The 21057-nt window shown below is 36.2% G+C and overlaps 1 protein-coding gene across 1 annotated transcript; it reads right to left on the bottom strand.

Moving 5' to 3' along the window:
• Nucleotides 1-19847: 19847 nt before the first annotated feature.
• LOC131914094 (olfactory receptor 7D11) lies at nucleotides 19848-20843 on the bottom strand. The gene has a single exon (XM_059266688.1). The coding sequence runs from the start codon at nucleotides 20841-20843 to the stop codon at nucleotides 19848-19850; it is 996 nt and encodes a 331-aa protein (XP_059122671.1).
• Nucleotides 20844-21057: the final 214 nt, after the last annotated feature.

Raw genomic sequence — 21057 nt, 5'->3', positions numbered from 1 at the left:
ATTCTTCTTGGTTTGTGGGTGGCTTCATCTCCTTTATTAAATGCCAGTCTACCATTGAGAAGTCAGACTCCATCAGCCTAGTTACTGCTTCAAGATTAACTGTTTCAGCTACTGTTCCACTACATACCAGAAGCCACCGATCCACTGCCTGTTCGACTGCCTTTGAAGAAAGGAGCACTGTGCCTTTTCTGGATTGCAAAGCCACTTCAGCTATGGTGCCATATTGTCCTGGTCTCAGAGGACACCTATTGCCAAGGCTGCAAACACATTTGTCTTGGCAAGGATCTGTAGTCATTTGTTTTGTGTCCTGATTGTCCATTTTGAATAGCATACTGTCAGCAGTCAATGCAAGGGCACTTTCTTGCCCAGTGGCTAACTTTTGTCACAGTCAAAGTTAACTCCATATGAAGTTTCTTCAATGCCCATATCTTCTCTGAAGTAGATTGGTGCTGCCAGGAGCAGACAAGTCTCACAGTCATAAAAAAGAAAAAAAAATCTGTGTTATTAAAACATTTTAAATGTCATATCCTGTAGATCTCTGAAGGATTTGAAGATGACCTGTCTATCTAAAATGTATCTCTGCTTGACCTTAAGAACATGTCTAGTATGACTAGAAGTTTGACTGTAATGACTAACTACTAACTTTCATTTCTTTATATCCTAATACTTGGTAATAATAACATTCAAGGATTAGCAAATTGCATTACATTGTTAAATGAACTGTATAGTGCTGTGGGATGTATGGCAAATGTGTTGCTGATTTATCAATAAAACACTGATTGGCCGTTGGCTAGGCAGGAAGTATAGGCGGGGCAAGGAGGAGAATAAAGCTGGGAAGTGGAAGGCTGAGTCAGAGATTCACTGCCAGCCGCCACGATGAGAAACAGCTTGTGAAGATGCCGGTAAGCCATGAGCCATGTGGCAAGGTATAGATTAATGGAAATGGATTAATTGAAGCTGTAAGAACAGTTAGCAAGAAGCCTGCCATGGCCATACAGTTTGCAACCAATATAGATCTCTGTGTTTACTTGGTCGGGTCTGAGGCTGTGGGACTGGCAGGTGATAGAGATTTGTCCTGACTGTGGGCCAGGCAGGAAAACTTTAGCTACAGTATAGGTACAATATTTTGAAGAAGATAAGAAGTATATGGACAGCATTTTCTAACAAAATCAATCTCAAATTTTATCAATATATATATATAAAATTTATATACAATATATAAAAATCCAATGAGTGTAAAATACTTAAAACCAGTAGTAGCCTTTTAAAAGTACATTTAATAATCTACCTTTTTTTCTATATCCTCTCTTTTTTCTTTTCAGAGTAGATTCAATGATCTACCCTTTATTCTACCATTTCTTTATCTTTTTTTGAGTAGATTCAATAATCTACCTCTTATCTTGATCCTCTTTTTTATTTTTTTCTCTCTCTTTTTTTCAAACAAGAACGCTAAATCTAATCTCCTTTGTTTAGTCTTTTTTCTGACCACTAACAATAACAACTTGTAACAAACCATCCTAAACAATGACAATTATCCCAAACCCAATACCCATTGAAAGACCAAAAACTACCAGCCCCACCTCTTGGGAATGTGCGCGTTTTCTTAAAATTGCTTCCTGCTATTTGTGGGCTAAGGCATCTTTAGGGGATCCTGAAAAGAAAAATTTGGGATTAATAGTCAAGTCCTGGGAAAGGTCGCTTTGTCATTTGTTGTCCAGTTTCTGCATAATGCCAAAGTACAGGGCTTATCTCAAATCCTTATTTGAGTAGTCTGTGAGTCTGGATCATCTCAGCTAGCCATCTTAAAATTGTCATGAGAAGTTTGTAGTCGAAAGCTGATCTTTGGATGATATTTGTCAGCTTAGTGGTATTATTATTATTGTCCATGTAGAATTGTGGTTGTGTGGCCCCATCATATTTCTGGAGACTTTAAATTTGCTGCTAGGCCTGGTCATGATTCCCTGCAGAAAAATGATAGAAACACCAACACAAAAACATGTATAGACAGCTAAATGAAGTCTTTTTTTCTAGAATTAATTAGTACTCTATATGACCATTAATATCATAGCAAAAGTTTAAAATATATATATTAATCTTAAAAATTTTGATATAAAATTCATAACTTAAGAAAAATTTAAAGAATCAAAATAGAACCGAATCGAGATTACTGACAATAAAATAGTCCCTTAATTTTGGTTTTCTTCTGTCCCCTATCAGATGGCTCTTTCTTCTGACCTGATACAGAGATTTTGTATTTTCCTTTTAACAAACATGCTTGGATTTAAAGAAGGAGAGAGCCATTTTCCAACTCCAAAGCCAGCTTTAAATTTTAATTAAACTGGGACTACATCAAGACCATTTATGTTAAGTGTCTGTAGAGAAGAGTAGAAATAAACATTTAGGAAGACTTATGAAATTTTATGTGTGATATACCAATAGACCAATTTACTCCTTTTCTTGGACATTTTTTTCTAGATGATTTGTTCTTTTTCTTCAGATGTCTAATTGGTCCAGTGTTTTTCAGATTCCTTAGCCTTCATTCTCCTGAAAGACAAAAAGAAAACCTTTTCCCAAGCCTAACTTTTGGAGGTTCCCTTTTGGCACGTTATATCTGATTAAATGAAAAGCATTTGTTAGTGGTATAAGTTAAATTAGATGGTCATGCTGGTAGATGAACTATCACCTCTTCTAATTAAGAAGTCTCTCTTGTTCAAATCAAACCTTTATCAATTTTGATGGTATCCATAGGTTTTCTTCTCCTATAGAAACAAAAGCAAAATCTTGTCCTCAATGTAACACATATTCTGGTTTCCATTCTGAGGTCAGCACATCTTTAAAGTATATAGGCTGATTGAATTCTGTAGTTTTTTCTATTATCCAATGTTTCTCCACAGCTATTACTTTCTCATTGGCACTGAGAAAATTCAAAGTTAATAGAGTATTATGTAATCTATTTCTGGGGGGTTTTGTTAACCCTTTCTGTTTATTTAGCATATCTTTTAGAGTTCGATTTGATCTTTCTATGACTGCTTGGCCTGTAGGATTATGTGGTATTTATGTAATATGCTTTATATTGTAATAAGTAAAAAACTGTTTCATTTTACCAGAGACATATGTTGGAGCGTTGTCAATTTTAATTTGTGCAGGTATACCCATGATGGCCATGACTTCTAGCAAATGCATGATTACCAAATCAGCTTTTTCAGAAATCAGAGCAGTTGCCTATTGAAATTCTGAATAAATATCAATGGTATGGTGTATACATTTCAATTTTCCAAATTCTGCAAAGTGAAACACATTCATCTGCCAGATTTCATTCCTCTGAGTACCCTTTGGGTTACATCCTGCTGGTAGTGGAGTCTGATTATAAAAAGAACAAGTAGGACATTTCCTTACAATTTCCTTGGCTTGTTGCCATGTTATGGAAAAATCCTTTACTATTGACATGATACTTTTTTATGAAATTCTGAGGCCTTCAGCACATTACCTATCAATAGTTTATCTATCTTGTCATTACCCTGTGCTAGTGGTCCTTGCAGACCCTTGTGGGATCAGACGTGAGTTATGTACAAAGGATGCTTCCTATTCCTGATTATATCTTTTAACTGAATAAATAACGAAGTTAATTATGACTCATCAGGGATAAATTCTGCAGTCTCAATATATAAGACCACTCTTTCAGCATACTGAGAGCCAGTAACTATGTTGAGAGGTTCAGAAATATCCATTAATACCAACAGAATAGCATACAATCCCAATTTTTGAACTGAAGTATAAGGACTTTGAACCATTTTACTTAAATTTTCTGACTTGTAACCTGCCTATCCTTGCTTGTTTGCATATGTATAAAATGTACAGGCTCCAGATATGGGTGCTTCCTGAACAATCAGCTCTCTTTATAAGTTGAATTCTATCGCTTTTGGGATATTTGCTGTTGATCTCTCCCCAAAAAAATTTCTGCAAGCTCTTTGCCAAGGTTCATTTTCTACCCATAATTTGTCAGTTTCATCCTTAGTTAAAGGTACTACAATTTCTGCTGGGTCTATTCCTGCTAATTGACAAAGTCTCAATTTTCCTTTTAAAATCAAGTCAGAGATCTCTTCCACATAAGTTTTTAATTTTTTACTCTGCTTATTTGTTAGAAATATCCATTTCAATATAGTATCTTCCTTCTGCACTAAAATTCCTGTAGGAGAATGCTTAGAGGGTAAAATAAGCAAAATGCAATCAAGCTTTGGATCTACAGGATCCACATGTCCTTCCTGTACTTTCTTTTCCATCAATGCCAATTCTGTCTCAGCTTCAGCTGATAATTCTCTTGGACTATTTAAGTCATTGTCACCTTATAAGGTTTTGAACAAATCACTGAGTTCATCATTTTTTACCCCAACAAGAGTTTGTCCATGGGAAATGTCTCCAAATAATCTTTGAAAGTCATTAAGAGTCTTTAATCGATCTCTCCTAATTTGTACCTTTTGAGGTCTAATTTTTTGTTGACCTACTTTATATCCTAAATAATTAATAGAATCTACTCTTTGTATCTTTTCAGGAGCAATTTGTAATCCCCAACAAGGCAAAATTTTCTTTACTTCTTCAAACATTCTTTCTAAAGTATCTGCATTTGAATCAGCTAGTAAAATATTGTCCATGTAATGATAAATTATAGATTTAGGAAATTGTTTACATATTACTTCCAATGGTTGTTGTATAAAATATTGGCAAAGGCTTGGGCTATTTAACATTTCCTGTGGGAGAACCAGCCATTGACATCTCTTGACCTGTTGAGAATTATTATAAGTAGGCACCATGAAGGCAAATCTTTCTTTGTCCTTTTCTTGTAAGGATATTGAGAAGAAATAGTTTTTTAAATTGATAACTATAAGAGAGGTAATTAGGTAATTAAGTAGGCAAAGGAATTCTAGATTACAGAGAGACCATTGGCTGAATTACTTTGTTAACTGCTCTTAGGTCTGTTACCATTCTCCATTTACAAGATTTCTTTTTAATAACAAATACAGGAGAATTCCAAGGGCTGGGTGTTTCTTCAATATGCTGAGCATTTAACTGTTCTAGTACCAGCTCTTCTATAGTCTGCAGTTCCTATGTTGTTAAAGGCCATTGCTGAACCCATATAGGCTTGTCTGTTAACCATTTTAAATGTAGAGCTGTTGGTGTCTTTGGAAGATCATCAGTTGTTGTGCCCTGTTCTTGTACAATCTTGATGGCTCATGACTGCTCTTTATAATAATACCTTCTAATATTTCTCTCAGAAATGTGTTAGTTTATGATTTGTTTCTGAGGTTGGAGGAATGTTAATCTGAGTATTTCATTGTTGTAATAGATTATGGCCCCCTAAATTCATAGCTATATTACCCATATATAGCTTTAATTTTCCTCTCTGTCCTTCTGGTCCTATACAATCAAGCCATCTTGTGCTCTGTTTCATTTGAGATAATGTTCCAATCCATAACAGCTGAACATTTACCTCCTGAAGAGGTCAATTTGGATGCCAAAATTCTGGTGCAATTATTATAACATTGTTTAATGTCTACCAAACCTTCCAAGAGAATGTCATTTATTCATATTTTAATTTTGGTCTTTGTTCATTTATAAAAGTTTGCCAAAAAATTCTCCTTATGGTTTCTCCTGAATTTCCTGTTCTCTGTGCTTTTGCTGTTCTATCACCCCAAGTAGCCTGATTTATTCCAATAGGCACTTGGTTATTTAATTGCTCAGAGAAGTGGTTTCTTCTATGATGGCAGGAAAAGTTTGAACTGAATTTACCATGGAGGCCTGCATGAGGCCCCTCTGGAAGTTTCCCATAGCAGATGCAAAGGATTACCTTGTCTGTCCCTTGTTGATCTACATTTGTTGGTCCAATGTTTACTCTTACCACATCTTCTTCATAATTCAGAAGGGAGTTGGCATTGTTTCTTGAATAAACATTGTTTCTAAGGGTGCTCTGTTTTCACTCCCTTTTCAAATGACCTTATTTTTCCTCACATTATTTTTCCCCAAAGGTTTTGAAATCACCTCTCCTATCCACATATCATGGTCATGAGACTCATTATTAATTGTGTCCCTGATCCAATCCTCCAGGGGTGCTGATCTGGCCTTTAATGGTCTAATTATTCTTTTACATGCTGCATTCATGTTCTTAAAAGCCAAAGATTCAATTATTTATTTATTTTATTTTTTATTTTTTTATTAAGATTTTTTTCCATTGATTTTGCACACCAGTCAAAGATCTCCCTGTCTCGCTTCTGAATTTGGTATCATTCTATTTACTGATGAAGACAACCTTTGTAAGAAATCCAGGAAGGATTCTTTTGGGCCTTGTATAACTTTTGTAAATGATTCAGTTTTCTTCCCTGCTTTCTCAATTCTGTCCCATGCATTCATGGCTGTCATGTGGCATAGAGTTAAGATTTGGTTATCATATAAACATTGTCTTTATGTAGCAGCATAATCGCCTTCTCCAAGAAACTGATCTTGGGAAATTTCCACACCTCTAGTCCTACATTGTTGTTCTATTGTTTTAGGTTCCTCTTTAAATCAAGTTCTCCATTGTAATTGTGCTCTGGCTTCTAGAACTGCTATAATTAATTCTTTCCAGTACTGAGGGATAATTCTTTTTTTTTTTTTTCATTTTTCTTTATCCAGAAATTTTCTACTCAGTCTACACACCACCCACAGATCCCACCTCCTCCCTCCTCCCACCCCCAGCCTCTCTCCCAAGCCACCCCACATTCCCACCTCTCCCCAATTCTATTTCAAGTTGACCATGAGTTTAACATCTGCATTACAAATGGAGAATGCATGCCATATAATACTATAGCTTCTTTAAATGTCCTTAATTCTAACATTTCCACTGGAGTCCAATTAGCTTGTATACACCCTAGCGCAGGTAGTTTTTAAGGTTACCAGCTAGATTAAGTTTGGTTGTTTGAAAACAGGCTGTCTCTCTGTAACCATATAATTCAATCCTGATATAATGTTACCTTTAAATTCTTCTGTCTGAGTCTGAATTTCTATATGATTCATTTTAACAGGTTTTTCAAAATTAATCCTGAGTTAGGTTCACCTTTGAATTTTCCTGAATGGGTCTGAATTTCTCTATGATTCATTTAAACAGGTTTCTCTAAAGCTTTTATCTTGGCACTTAAATTGACTAACCTTTTTAATGTTAACATAAAAATGATCAAGCAAATTATATTCATAATTGATGTTACATATATCCCATCAACATTAATTATCCTCTCATTTAATTGTTCCATTTTCAGACTGCCTAATATGTTATCAAACATAGACAAAACTTCTTCCATTGTAAAAATGTTTCTCATTTTTTAATGTGGGAAAAAATTTCTCTTTTAATTTCACCCTTTAAGATATCTTAATTGACTTACCAAGTCTGTTGACTGCATAGAACATTAGAAGTCCAAGGGAATTTCAAACAGCTACCTAGTGTGGTGGCAGTCTGAAAAGGGAATCCAGAGAGAGAGACCACCTCCCACCAGGAGAAAGAAAGCCAAAGAGGCTCTGGCCACATGCTCCAGCCTGAGCTGTGCAACCGGCCTGAGCCGGGGGCCCTGTAAGCCCACAAGTGGTTTTTTTAATGAATTCTTGCCATGTTCATTGGACAACATTTGTAGATGAATTTCTAAAATGGTCTTATTAAATAAAAAACATGGAACCAAATATAGGGTTGAAAGCCTTAGAGAGATCAGAGAAATAGAGAAAGCCACTAGCCAACCTTACCTCACTAACTCTGCAGCTTCCAAATGCAAGTTACTTCCTGTCTACCCACATTTATATGCTTTTTCTGTTCTGTTCTCTCATTGGCTCTCTTAGCTCAGCCACATCACTTCCTCTTCCTATACAGCTCTGTCACTTTCTGTCTGTCTGTACTGACCACCAGACCTCTATGGTTGGTACTGGGATTAAAGTCGTGTGTCACCACACTTAGCTCTGTTCCCTATTATGGCCTTGAACACACAGAGATCCTGCCTGCTAAATGATAGGACTAAGGACATGTACTACCACTTAGTTTACTTAAAATTGCTTGCTATTTCTTCTGATTTCCAGGTAAACTTTATAAAAGCACAAATAAAATATCACCACATGGCAGAATAGATTTCAAACCAAAACTAATCAGAAGAGATATAGTACACTGCATACTAATTTAAAAATTCACCAAAAGTATATTGCAGTCCTAAACATTTATGCATCAAACACAGGGTATATAAATTCATAAATTAAACACTACTACTACTATAGCTAAAATCACATGCTAACCCTTACACAGTGATATTGGATGATTCAATACCCCACTCTAGCTAATAGAAACTAAATACAAAAATTTAGAATTTAAATAACCTTATAAATGAAAAAGATCTCAGTGATATTTACAGAACAATCCACTCAAACACAATTTAAGTTGTAGAACAGAGCTATAGTAATTAAAAATAACATGATATTGGCACAAAAGCAGAAATGTTGATCAATGTCTTCTCATTGAAGACCTAAACTTATGACCTATGGATAACTGACTTTTTACAAGTATCTAAAAATACACACTGGAGAAAATAGAGACATTTCAAAAAATGGTGTTGGTCAAGCTAAATGTCTGCATGTAGAAGAAGGCAAATATATCTATATTTATCATACTGCACAAAACTAAACTCCAAATGTATGAAGAACCACAACACAAGGCTTGATATCCCAAATCTGATGGGAGAGAAATTGGGAAATTGTCTTGAACCCCTTGGGACATGAAAAAACATTTTGAATAGGACAATAGCACAGGTGCTATGACCAACAATTAATAAATAGGACCTAATGAAACTAAAAATCCTCTGAACAGCAAAGAATATCATCATTCAGGCAAAATGTCAGTTTACAGGATGGAATAATTATTTACCAATTACACATCCAATAGAGGGTTCATATCTAAAATCCATAATGAACTAAAAAATCTGGACATAAAGAAATCAGCCAACCAATTAAAAAAATTGGTACAGAACTAAAAGAGAGTTCTCAAAAGATGAAGCAGCATTGAGAAACATTTAAAGAAATGTGTACTGTCCTTAGACATCAGAGAAATGTAAATCAAAACTACTTTGAGACTTCATCTCACACCAGTCAGAATGGTCAATATCAATTAAAAAATGACAGCTCATGCTGGTAGAAGTACAAACTTGAACAGCCACTACAGAAGTCCATGTAGCAGTTCTTCATTAAGCTGGGAATATATCTCCTTGAAGATTCAGCTACACTACTCTTGGGCATATACGCAAAGGTATCTATCTACATCCTAGTAAAGAGACATTTCTTCATTCATGTTCATTGCTGCCTTTTTGATAATAGAGAAACTGGAAGCAGCCTAGGGGGTCTATAAACTGATGAATGGATAAAGACAATGTGGTATATTTATACAATGGAATACATTTCAGCTGTTAAAAATGAAATTATAAAATTCACAGGTAAATTAATAGATCTGGAAAAACTCATCCTGATTTAGGAAATGCAGACCCCTAAAGACAAATATTGTATTCTTTATTTTATGCTAGATTTTAAGCATTTTAAAGAGGTATTAAAATACATATAACTACAGAGGTTCAGTATAGAGTAGGTAACCACAGTGAAAAAAAAGGACGTCCCAAGGAAAGAAAAATTTAAGATCAAGTTATAGAGTGACAGGGAAGATATTGGAGATGTGGGATAAAATGGAGAGGGGTCTAGAAGAGAGGAGTAAGAAGGAATACAAGAGGTACAACTACAACTAACACTAAGGGTTATTTGAATGGTCATATGGAAACCTACTACTGTGGAAGCTTCTTAAAATATTCACATGTATGAACAGAATCTAAATGGAGTCACCAAATAATGGGGCAGACAATACCATAACAAGATGTCTTTTATCACCAACTGAAACATCCTGTGCCAGGAATGGACAGACCTAGTTGAACCTTGGCCAAAGGGGCCCTATGGAAACCTGCCAATATCCTAGGCTATTGCCAAAGCTATTGGTTGCTCTCCACAAATTGATGATAATGTCCTATTGCTGAAGACAACACTTGCATATATTATTGAACATGGAGAAGAAGAGCGGTTACTTATTCAGAGCCTTCACCCCTATTGAATAGTGTTCATGGTATTGGAAGTTAATCTGCATATTACCAGAGGAGACATAACTTAAAATCCCGCAATTTAAAATGGTACAACAGTGGCACAAACATTTTGGGGATAACCAACCACTTTCTGATTGAATTTAAGGCCCACTCCATGAGATGGAACCCTTACCTGACACTTCTTGGGTGACCAAGAACTTGAGACTGACTAGGTCATGTGATTAGGGAAACTAAGTACTATTGTTCTTTGAACGGGTCTTTAAACCAGTACTACATTTTTTAAGAAATTGTGATTGCCAGTGTTTGGTGCATATATATTTAGGATAATAATGTCTTCTTCCTTAACTGTTCCCTTAGAATGAAACATCCCTCTTTATCTCTTATGACTAGTCTTAGTTTGTAGTCTATTTTCCAAGATATTCAGATTAAGTAATTCCTGTTTGCTTCCTAATCCCACTTGATTGGAACGTATTTATTCATCATTTTACTCTAATGTGATATCTTCCTTTGAAACTAAGATATATTTCTTATAGACAACTATAGATAGATTTTGCTTTTTGTTCAATTCAGTTAGCCTGTACCATTTGATTAGAGAATTAAAGTCATTGATATTTAAAGTTAATATTAAAATGTGTGTTAATTGTGATTATCATCAGGTTTTTTGTGTATATGTGTGTTGTTATTTGTGCTGTCAGTGGTACCTTGTGTTTTAAAATTTATGGCTCCTTATTTCTATCTGCTATGCCCATTCTTCTCTTCTGTCTGAAATATTTCTTCCTGTATTTTTGTTAGGTGTTGTTTGTTGTATCTAAATTTCTTTAGCTATTTAGTGGAATATCTTTCTTCCTCCTTCAACTATGGTGGACACTTTTGATTAGTATATTAGTCCAGGATAGCCATCATACCTTTTAGGACTTGGGATGCATTGCTCTATGCTATGCTGGTTTTTAAAGTTTCCATTGAGAAATAAACTCTTATTCTGATGGATTTTCCTTTTTATATAACTTATGTTATTTCTCTTGCAAGTTTCCACACACTCACTTATTATGTATACTCAGAGTTTAAACTATGATATGAGGAGGGAATTTTCTTTTCTGAGTTTGTATGCTTTTCTGTTCTGTGTTCTTTCTGTATATTTTTGGGTTTCTGCTTAGTTTGGTAAAGGTTTCTTCTATGATCTGTTGAAGCCCTTCTCTTGGGATTCTTCTACCACATTTGTGCCTACAATTCAATGGTTATTTTCATTTTGTTTCATGTTTTCTATTTGTTTTTTTTCCTGTGTCCATGCCAGTGGATGCTCACACGCTCCAGAAGAGAACTTGACATCGCTGCTGCCTTGTTGCTGTTATAGTGGTGGTGGCCACCACTGCTACTGTTTCTGGGATTGCTATTTCATAATTGGTTACTACAGCTAGCACAATGGAGACTCTGGCAGCAAAAGTAGCTACCATAGTTAATTACTCTTTCATTCAATTGGGCATGATAAATTTAATTCAGTAGTTATATACATTTCGTTTGGCTTTGAAATTTATAAAACTCAAGTTCCATTTGCTTTGGGGATACCATCTTACGAGGACTCCAATTTGCAGTAAGGCTCGAAGGAAGGGAATGGCTCAATTGCCTTTAGCCTCCTGGCTATGGGTAGGTTAGGAATTCTGTTGGTCTTTTCCGTGTCAAACGCACAGATTGCAAGCCCAGGGCCACTTTGAGATCTTTGGCAGCAGTTAACTCTACAGCTCACATGGTTGAGCCTGTGTGATAATGAGTATTCAGAGACTGGTAACGCCTGGGGGGTGCTCACCAACTTAAGACAGAGCACCTGTGTGGCCTGGGCATGTGTCTCCATGACAGGTAAGGTGACCTGCTGATGTCCCACGTAACCTAAGTCAGAAGCTCATTTTTTAGTAAAAAGGGGAGACCTGTAGGGCCCTGGCCCCCCATTTTGGGTAGCTGCTGCCTCGCTTGCCGACCTTGACCTTGGTGTCCTCCCTATGCTAATTCCCTGCCAGTTTCCAACCTCTTGAACACTTAAGGGAAGTTCCTTGTTTGCATATCCTGCATATTGGGTGTTAGATGCAAAATTGTAAACATCAGTAGCGAACTTCTGCCCTCTGGGATTCTCCCATTGTGCTGTAAGCCTGTATTTAAGGTTTCCTCTCTCTTTCAATAAACGGCATTTGGCATTCTGCTGAGGCAAATGACCCACTGTCTTTTGTCTCTGTTTTTCAGTCCACAGCCCCTTGCTCAGACATGGTGAATGGGCGGTGGTAGCATGGGCGTTATCACTACAGAGTGAAGTTAAGGTCAATTTTTTGTAGGATCATTATAGACTCTAGATCATTTATGGACTCTATTGTTCATAGATGTATGATGCTCTCTGAGAGAGAGAGAGAGAGAGAGAGAGAGAGAGAGAGAGAGAGAGAGAGAGAGAGAGAGAGAGAGTGTTTATGCATAGAATGTTCATGCATGTGCTGGTACATGTATTCACAAAAGCTCTGAACATTATAAACTTATGGGTAAATCAACTAAGAGAAAGCAACCTCTGCCCTCAGTGATTCTATATAAAGTAACGTCTCTGAACAGATCAACAAGCTAATGCACCTATTCTCTTTCTCCCACAATTTTAATAACTGATTTTAAATGGAAACTCATTTTACTCATAGCCACACAGATCCTGCTTCTCACTCTGTAAATTATGTCCAGGAACTTCTATCTGAGTCACAGCTTTATTTACATACTTGTTCTTTTGTGTAGGAGAAGGGGCTTGCTCAGTGAAGAGAAGAAGTGAATGAATACTGAATTTATACAAATTCCGAGGTTTTAGCTACTGATAAATTAATTATACAGGGCAAGACCCTCTTCAGATGCTTCTTATTAGAGACTATAAGACAAGCTAGAGACTGAAGTACCTGCCCCCTCATATACAACCTTACTCTTTAAATCAAAGACTTAAACTACATTTTCGTAAAGTAGAAAATTATTCATATGCATTGCTTATTAAGAATTTCATCCCATTTTTTTGTTACTGGATCAGTTTGGGCTCTGGCATTGAGAGCTTCTGTGTGTCTCTGGCTTTGTCTTTGTAACTTGAGGATATTTTTTTAAATGTCTGAACTTGAATTGCTGCCAGCTGAACAGTTTGATATATAACATTTCTTACATGGTTCTGACTACAGCTAAAATCAGAAAGCTAGGAAGAACAGGAGTTGCTCTTAGGTAATCTGCTTGATATTCAGATTGCATAACTCACATACTGAAGTACAGTGCTGAAATGGGCCAAATTTACAAACAAAAATTGATAGGAGACTAGAATGAGGGGTACAAACAGAAGTTGATAATAAGAAAGGGATATTGGGGGTTAATATCATTAAAGTACATTTGTATACATGTAATCATTAAATATTCTGAACAATTAATAAATATCAAATTTGAAACTATGTTGAGGTTTCATCTTTCCTAGAATTTCTACTATAAAATACACATAAATTTAAAAGTATTAGAAGGACTTGGTCTCTTACTGAAGCTGGAACTAGTTATTTTGGATAAACTGGCTGGCCAGCAAGGCCCTTGTCTCAAAAACTGAGACAGAGAGAGCAAGACACTCAACACTGACCATTGCAAGCACATGAATACACACACACACACACACACACACACACACACACACACACACAAACTCAAAATAAAACTACCTGAGGAACCATCTGTAGCATTCCTGGTTATGTATCTGAAGGAGATGAAGTTTAGCATACAAAATGATAAGTATAAAACTGTGTTCATTCTAACACTCTTCAAAATAGCCAAGACATAAAATCATTCTAGATTATCACTAACATGTTTGTGGAAAGACAAATTATGGCATATATTTGCACAATGGAGTATAATAAAAAATAAATAAAAAAGAATAGAATGCTAGAAAGTAACTGTAGAGATCATGATTTTAAGTATGCCTTAAAATAAGGCAGGCAAATGGACAGGCTTAGCATCTGTTCTCTCAACAGAAAAGTATAAAATCAGATAATGTCAAATCAGGGTTATGAGTGAATGGGAAGGCTGCTTAGGGAAAGAGGTGAAAGGACAAACAAGAAAAAGTAGGAAGGAAAATGGACATAACAAGTTTGTTATATATGTAATTATAAATTACTAAATATATAAATTAGATATGCAAGCATAGAAATGTCACAATTAATTTATGTAATTATACATGTTAATTATTTAACATGAAAAAGTGTCACTAGTTACATATCTGGAGATACATTTATAAGTTAATTTGCCTATTTGATAGCTTTTTGACAGACAAACATATCAGGGACATATTGAATAAAAGACGGTCTAATTAGTAAAGGTGATAGGAAACTAGGAAATCCACATGTGGAAGAATCAGATTAGTTTCCCTACACCATTAAGAACAATATGGAAAGAATAGATTAAAGACAAATGTAAAACTAATAAAAACACAAATGTGAGAATACTCTATGATGTTGGTTCAGGCAGCTACTGAATGGTTGTTGGTGAGGGAGTTGAATGGGAAGATAAGTGATAGAAGTGATCAATTTATATATGCATAGGAATGTGTACCAAAAGTGCAGACAGTAAAAGCACTCACAAACTGCAACTGGATAAAAGTAACATCTTCCTCATTCCATTTACAGATGAACAATTTGCAAAGGGAGGAGACAATCTACACCATGCTTCTGAAAGCTACGAGTCTCTGAAGTTACATCTGACCACTTGCAGATAAGTACTTCTGTCACCATGGATGACATATGCATAATTCAATGGATATCAAGTCAGCCAATTAGAAGGTGGTTCGTCAGGCACAGAACGTTCGTTTAGGGAAAAGTGACAGCAGTAGCTTCCCCACTAGCTACCAGGACTTCCCAGTGATGGAGTTTTCTTTCCTTCCTTCCTTCCTTCCTTCCTTCCTTCCTTCCTTCCTTCTTTCCTTCCTTCCTTCCTTCCTCCCTTCCTCTCTCCCTCCCTCCCTCTCTCCCTCCCTCCCTTCCTTCCTTCCTTCCTTCCTTCCTTCCTTCCTTCCTTCCTTCCTTTCTTCCTTCCTCTGTCTTCCCTTCCTTCCTTCCTTCCTCCCTCCCTTTCTTCCTTCCTTCCTTCCTTCCTTCCTTCCTTCCTTCCTTTCTTCCTTCCTTCTTTCCTCCTTCCCTTTCTCCTCTTCTTTCTTTCTTTCTTTCTTTCTTTCTTTCTTTCTTTCTTTCTTTCTTTCTTTCTTTCTTTCTTTCTTTCTTTCTAGGTTTACCAAATCAGGTATGAACATTAAGCCATAAGTGGAACATCCATAATATCTGCCCCACACATACCTTAGAAAACATTCTCAAAGAAGGTGTAAAATGAATGTAAAAGCCAGAGAAAACTGAGAAGGGTGATGTGGAATGCTGGCTTCCAGACATGACATTGATATTGTACCCTTGAACTCATAGCAGACGTGATCAACTGCACAAGATCTGCACAAAATTGAGCCTGTCAAACCTGCTCATGGATGCTAGAGAGGCTCAGAGGGCCCTACCCCTCTCTGAAGTTACAGCTAATGGGGGAGAGAAATATATTTTCAGTAGGATACTCATTTGTAAGGTACACATGTTCTTGTAAACAATCTAAAGAAACTTTTCAGGTTATAAAAAATGACATAAAATAAGATTGTTGGAAAGAAGAAAGTGGATAAAGAGGATTATGGGGATATTTCTCAGAGAACTGACTCTTTGTGTCATTGATTCTTTGTATTGTTCTCTTTGTTTCTATTTTATTGATTTCAGCTCTCAATATTCAGTATGGCAGTTTCTAGGAAAATTGGGAATCAATCTTCCTCAAGACCCAGCTATACCACTCTTGGGCATATACCCAAGGAATGCTCAATCATACCACAAGGACACATGCTCAGCTGTGTTCATAACAGCTTTATTTGTAATAGCCAGAACCTAGAAACAACCTAGATGCCCCTCAACTGAAGAATGGATTAAGAAAATGTGGTACATATACACAATGGAGTACTACTCAGCAGAGGAAAAAAAATGACATCATGAAATTTTAAGACAAATGGATGGAAGTAGAAAATATCATTCAGAATGAGGTAACCCAGACTCAGAAGGACAAACACGGTATGTACTCACTCATAAGTGGATACTAGATGTAAAGCAAAGGATAACCAGACTACAACCAGACTCCAGAGAAGTTAGCTAACAAAGAGGACCCTAAGAGGGACAAATGGATCACATGGAAAGAGGAAATAGATGAGATCTCCACAAATAAACTAGGGATGAGGGGTGGGCAATGGAGGGTAGGGGATGGGAGATGAAAACATAAGGGAATGGGATGGTCAAGCTGGAACAGGGATGGAGTGGGAAAGCAATGAAAGATACCATAACAGAGGGAGACATCATGGGGATAGAGAGAAACCAGGTGCTAGGGAAGTTCTCAGGAATCCACAAGGATGACCCTAGCTTAGACTACTAGCAATAGTGGAGAGGGTGCCTGAACTGAGCTGTCTTACCCCAGTGATCACATCGGTGAATACCCTAACTGTCATCATAGAGCTTTTCTCCAGTAACTGATGGAAGCAGATGTAGAGATCCACAGCCAGATACCAGGCCGAGCTCCAGGAGTCTATTCAAACAGAGAGAAGAGGGATTCTATGAGCAAGGGCATCAAGGTCATGATGGGGAAACCTGCAGAGACAACCAAACCAAACTAGTGGGAACTCATGAAATTTGGATCAATAGCTGTGGAGCCTGCATGGATTTGGGCTAGGCCTTCTGCATATTGAGACAGTTGTGTAACTTGATCTGCTTAAGGGGCCCCCTGGCAGTAGGATCAGAATCCATCCCTGGTACATGAGCAAGCTTTTTGGAGTCCACTACCTATGATGGGACACCTCACACAGCCTTGAGGCAGGGGGAGGGACTTGGATTTGCCTTTACTAAATGTATCTGCCCATGGGAGGCCTTACCTTCTTATAGGAGGGAATAGGGGGTGGTTTGGGAGGGGGAGGCTGGAGGGGCAGGAGGAGGAAAGAGAGTGATCTTTGATTTGTATGAAAAATGAATAAAAAATTTTCTTAATAAAAAATGCTTTAAAAAAGAGGGTTATTGGGAGAAAATATAATCGAAATACATTTTGGACATGCATGAAAATTTCATAATGAACCACATTTTATCAATTATTAACATTATAATAAAACTATTAAAATACACTTTGAAATATTATAAATCTTTAACAAAAAAGAAAACTAAATTATAGAATATATTTAAAACCATTTATTAGTGAAGAATTCAATATAAAAATATTTAAAGATCACACAACCCAACCGTAAGAAAATAATCTGCTTAAAATCAACAAAGATTCTGATCATAAAATTCTCAAAAGAATATAACCAAATATAAGATATATAGAACATATTGTTCAACATCACTAATTCACTAATCATAAAGGTAATACATATTACAAAACTGTAATAGAATATTAGTGTATGCTTCAAAAAACTATGAACATAGTAGACAGCAAATGTTTGTCAATTATAGCAAATATTTGAATATTGTTGGCAACATAAATTAATATAATAATTGTAGAAAACAGCATATACAATTTTCTCAAAAAAGAGAATAACCATAAGATTTGGTAGTCTCATTTAAACATACCTATCCAATGGATATCAAACTGGTACATCAAGATTTATGTATAATATCATTATCTTGACAGAATTATTTTAATTGTGTGTGGATTTATGTGTTTATTACAAGATGCATAGATAAATGTGACACATGTAAGGCAAAAATATACAGGTGCACGAATCAAGTAATACAGATAAAAAGACAGATATGACATGCATTAAATGTGGATCTTAATAGTAGACTTCATGCAGAGTAAAGTGACTGTCAGAGTATAAGGGAAGGGTGTTAAATAGATGTTAGTCAGAAAGGAACAGGTTTCCGTTTTCTAGTAATAACTCCCAAAGATCTCTTCTATAGTACATGTATACTTAGCAATAAACAATTCATTAAAAAAACTATCATACTATGAAAAAACTTGCAAAAACATATCTGATGAACACCAAATATCAAGATTATATAATGGATTAATGACAAGGAAAAGTACAATCTGTATAATTGGTAAAACTTCTGGCAAAAAAGTGAGCTGGGGATTGGATAACAGCTAAAGGAGTAGAGATTCTGTAGCGACACAATCTTCTGTGATAGTGCAAATTTCTAAGGAGCAGACTAACAAACTGTACAAAAAATTTAAAGAAGAATCACAAGAATGAAACTTCTTACACAACAACTATATGGAGATTTCCTGTTCAAACCCCAATCGTCATTGCATAAAGGAGCACAGTAAAAATAAGACTCACTGTCCAGCTTAAATTACAGAGATTAACCATAAAACTAAGAAATCATGACCACACTAACTCTGTGTAGTTAGCTAGGTTTCCAGTGCCAGGCATGGTTTCCCTCTTGTTGGGAAGGTCTTAAGTCCAAAGAGTGAACTGTGCTTACTACAAAAATATGTGCACCACCTTGGTACTCTTAAGGTTACCATGACGTGCTGGTCATCAATGTGGTGCATAGGAGTCATAGCTGGGTAGAACTATTGATTGCCTATCTATAGTGGATGCTTGCATAGCACCTTTGAGTGGCATTATATTGGAGGAGAATCTACAATCACTAATTTACTAAAACAGTATAACCCCTAATAACCATCGATAAACATTTGACCTTGTAATGACAGATAAGTATAGTTGTCATCACTCATCAAGGGAACTTCTCTTTGCAACCAACAGAGACCACTATAAAAAAGCACAATCAGTCAAATAGCAGTTGTGGAGTCCAATCCCAATGGATACATCTGCAAAACATACTGTAGAAGAAGAAAAGGAAAGATTATGAGAGCCAAAGTATCAGGAACTATGAGATTGTGCCTCCTAGTAATAGCAGAAACTAAACCCATAAAGTCTCAGAAACATGACTGTCCAAGTATGGGCTAAACACGGATGGTACCAATAAATATGCCAAACTACAAATAGTTTTCTGTAACTACAGACAACTGAGAAAATCTGGACAGAGAAGAGGTGGTCTTTCCCAGGGAAGAGCATACTCGTGTTAAAATGATTACCCCTGAAGACATACATACAAGTAACATTAATTAGGCTGAAATGATTATATTTAGGAATACATATGTATATACATATATGTATATACCTGCAATAACAATATTAGTTAAAGAGGCCATGAATTTGAAGGACAAATGGAGGGTATATGTGAGATTTTGGAGGAAGGAAAGGAAAGAGAGAAATTTAATTAAGGTATAATCTGAAAAATAAAAAAATGAAAATGAAGAACAATACAACAATGTTTTCAGGATGAAATCATATATACTAAATGATAATAACAGAACTGATAAAATAAAAATGTTGATGTGTTTCTGTATTCCCTTTAGGGAAAACAAGAATACAATCAAGTTAAGGTGAAGAACATTAACCTTACAATAATGGTTTAGGATAAACTCATATGAATTCATGAGCCATAATTCACATCAAATTTAAAATATCAAAAAAATCCTATAAGAACAATTGCAAACATTAAATAACATGCATAGTGAATTAAAATCATTTCTGTAAAAAAATACAAAAACGCAAAGTTACATATACTTTCAGAATAGTGTAAATTAGGCACATGAGGTATGATAGAAAAAGACCACCCAAGATAGGTATGTTCATAAAATTTGCCTTAGAGTTCTCAATATGAATTTAGTTCTGATGTCAATGATCCAAGATGGACAAGAGGCAACTTTGATGAAAAGTTCTCCAAGGGCACCTTTCACATCCTTGTTTCTCAGGCTATAGATGAAGGGGTTCAGCATGGGGCTGATCACAGTATACATCAATGAGGCAAGCATTCTTCTCTGGGAAGAATGGACAACAGAAGAACTGAAGTAAACTCCAAGTCCTGACCCATAGAACAAGGAGACTACACAGAGGTGAGACCCACAGGTGGAAAAGGCTTTGTACTTACTCACAGTAGAGGACATCTTTAATAAGGAAGAGACAATCTGTGAGTAAGACATAAGAATTCCAGTCATAGGAATCACACCTAGCAGGGAAGTCACCACATACATAAAAACAGTATTGATTTGAGTGTCAGAGTTGGCTACCTTGAGAACTTGAGCCAGTTCACAGAAGAAATGTGGGATTTCAGTGCCTCGGGAGAAGTTCAGTTCATTCATCAATAGAATATGAGTCAGGGATACCCAGAACATAATGATCCAAAAAATCAGGACCAGAAGGGCACACACCCGAGAGTTCATGATAACAGTGTAATTGAGGGGATGACAGATGGCTACAAAGCGATCATAGGCCATTAAAGTGAGTAAAAAATTATCCATTCCAGCGAAAGTATTAAAAAAATATACCTGTGTAAGGCATTCTGTGTAGGAGATGTCTTTTCTCTGTGACCATATGTTCACCAGCATCTTTGGTATTGTAGTTGAGATGAAACAGATGTCAATAAAGGACAGATTGGAGAGGAAGAAGTACATGGGGGTGTGGAGGTGGGAGTCACAGCTGACAGCCAGGATGATGAGCAGGTTCCCAAGCACTGTGACCAGGTACGTGGACAGGAACAGTCCAAAGAGGATGGGCTGCAGTCCTGGATCATCTGAGAAACCGAGGATGAGAAATTCTGATACCAGTGTGTGGTTCTCTGTTTCCATAGAACTTTTGTATCTGCTGGAGATGAGATAAGGATAGTTTTCAAGTAATAGCCACTGTCAAGTCAAAAAATAACCTGGGGAAGCTTGTCTTTCCTCATGACAATTACTTAACCTCATTTACTTAACCAAGTGATTTTTTTTGACCATTTGTAAATATTTGTAATTATTCTTATTTTTAGTTGGCCAAATATCTCTCTCCTTTATCATATATAAC

Source organism: Peromyscus eremicus, chromosome 7 (assembly GCF_949786415.1).
Source record: "Peromyscus eremicus chromosome 7, PerEre_H2_v1, whole genome shotgun sequence".
Classification (NCBI taxonomy): domain Eukaryota; kingdom Metazoa; phylum Chordata; class Mammalia; order Rodentia; family Cricetidae; genus Peromyscus; species Peromyscus eremicus.
This window is presented reverse-complemented; position numbering and strand designations above follow the sequence as displayed.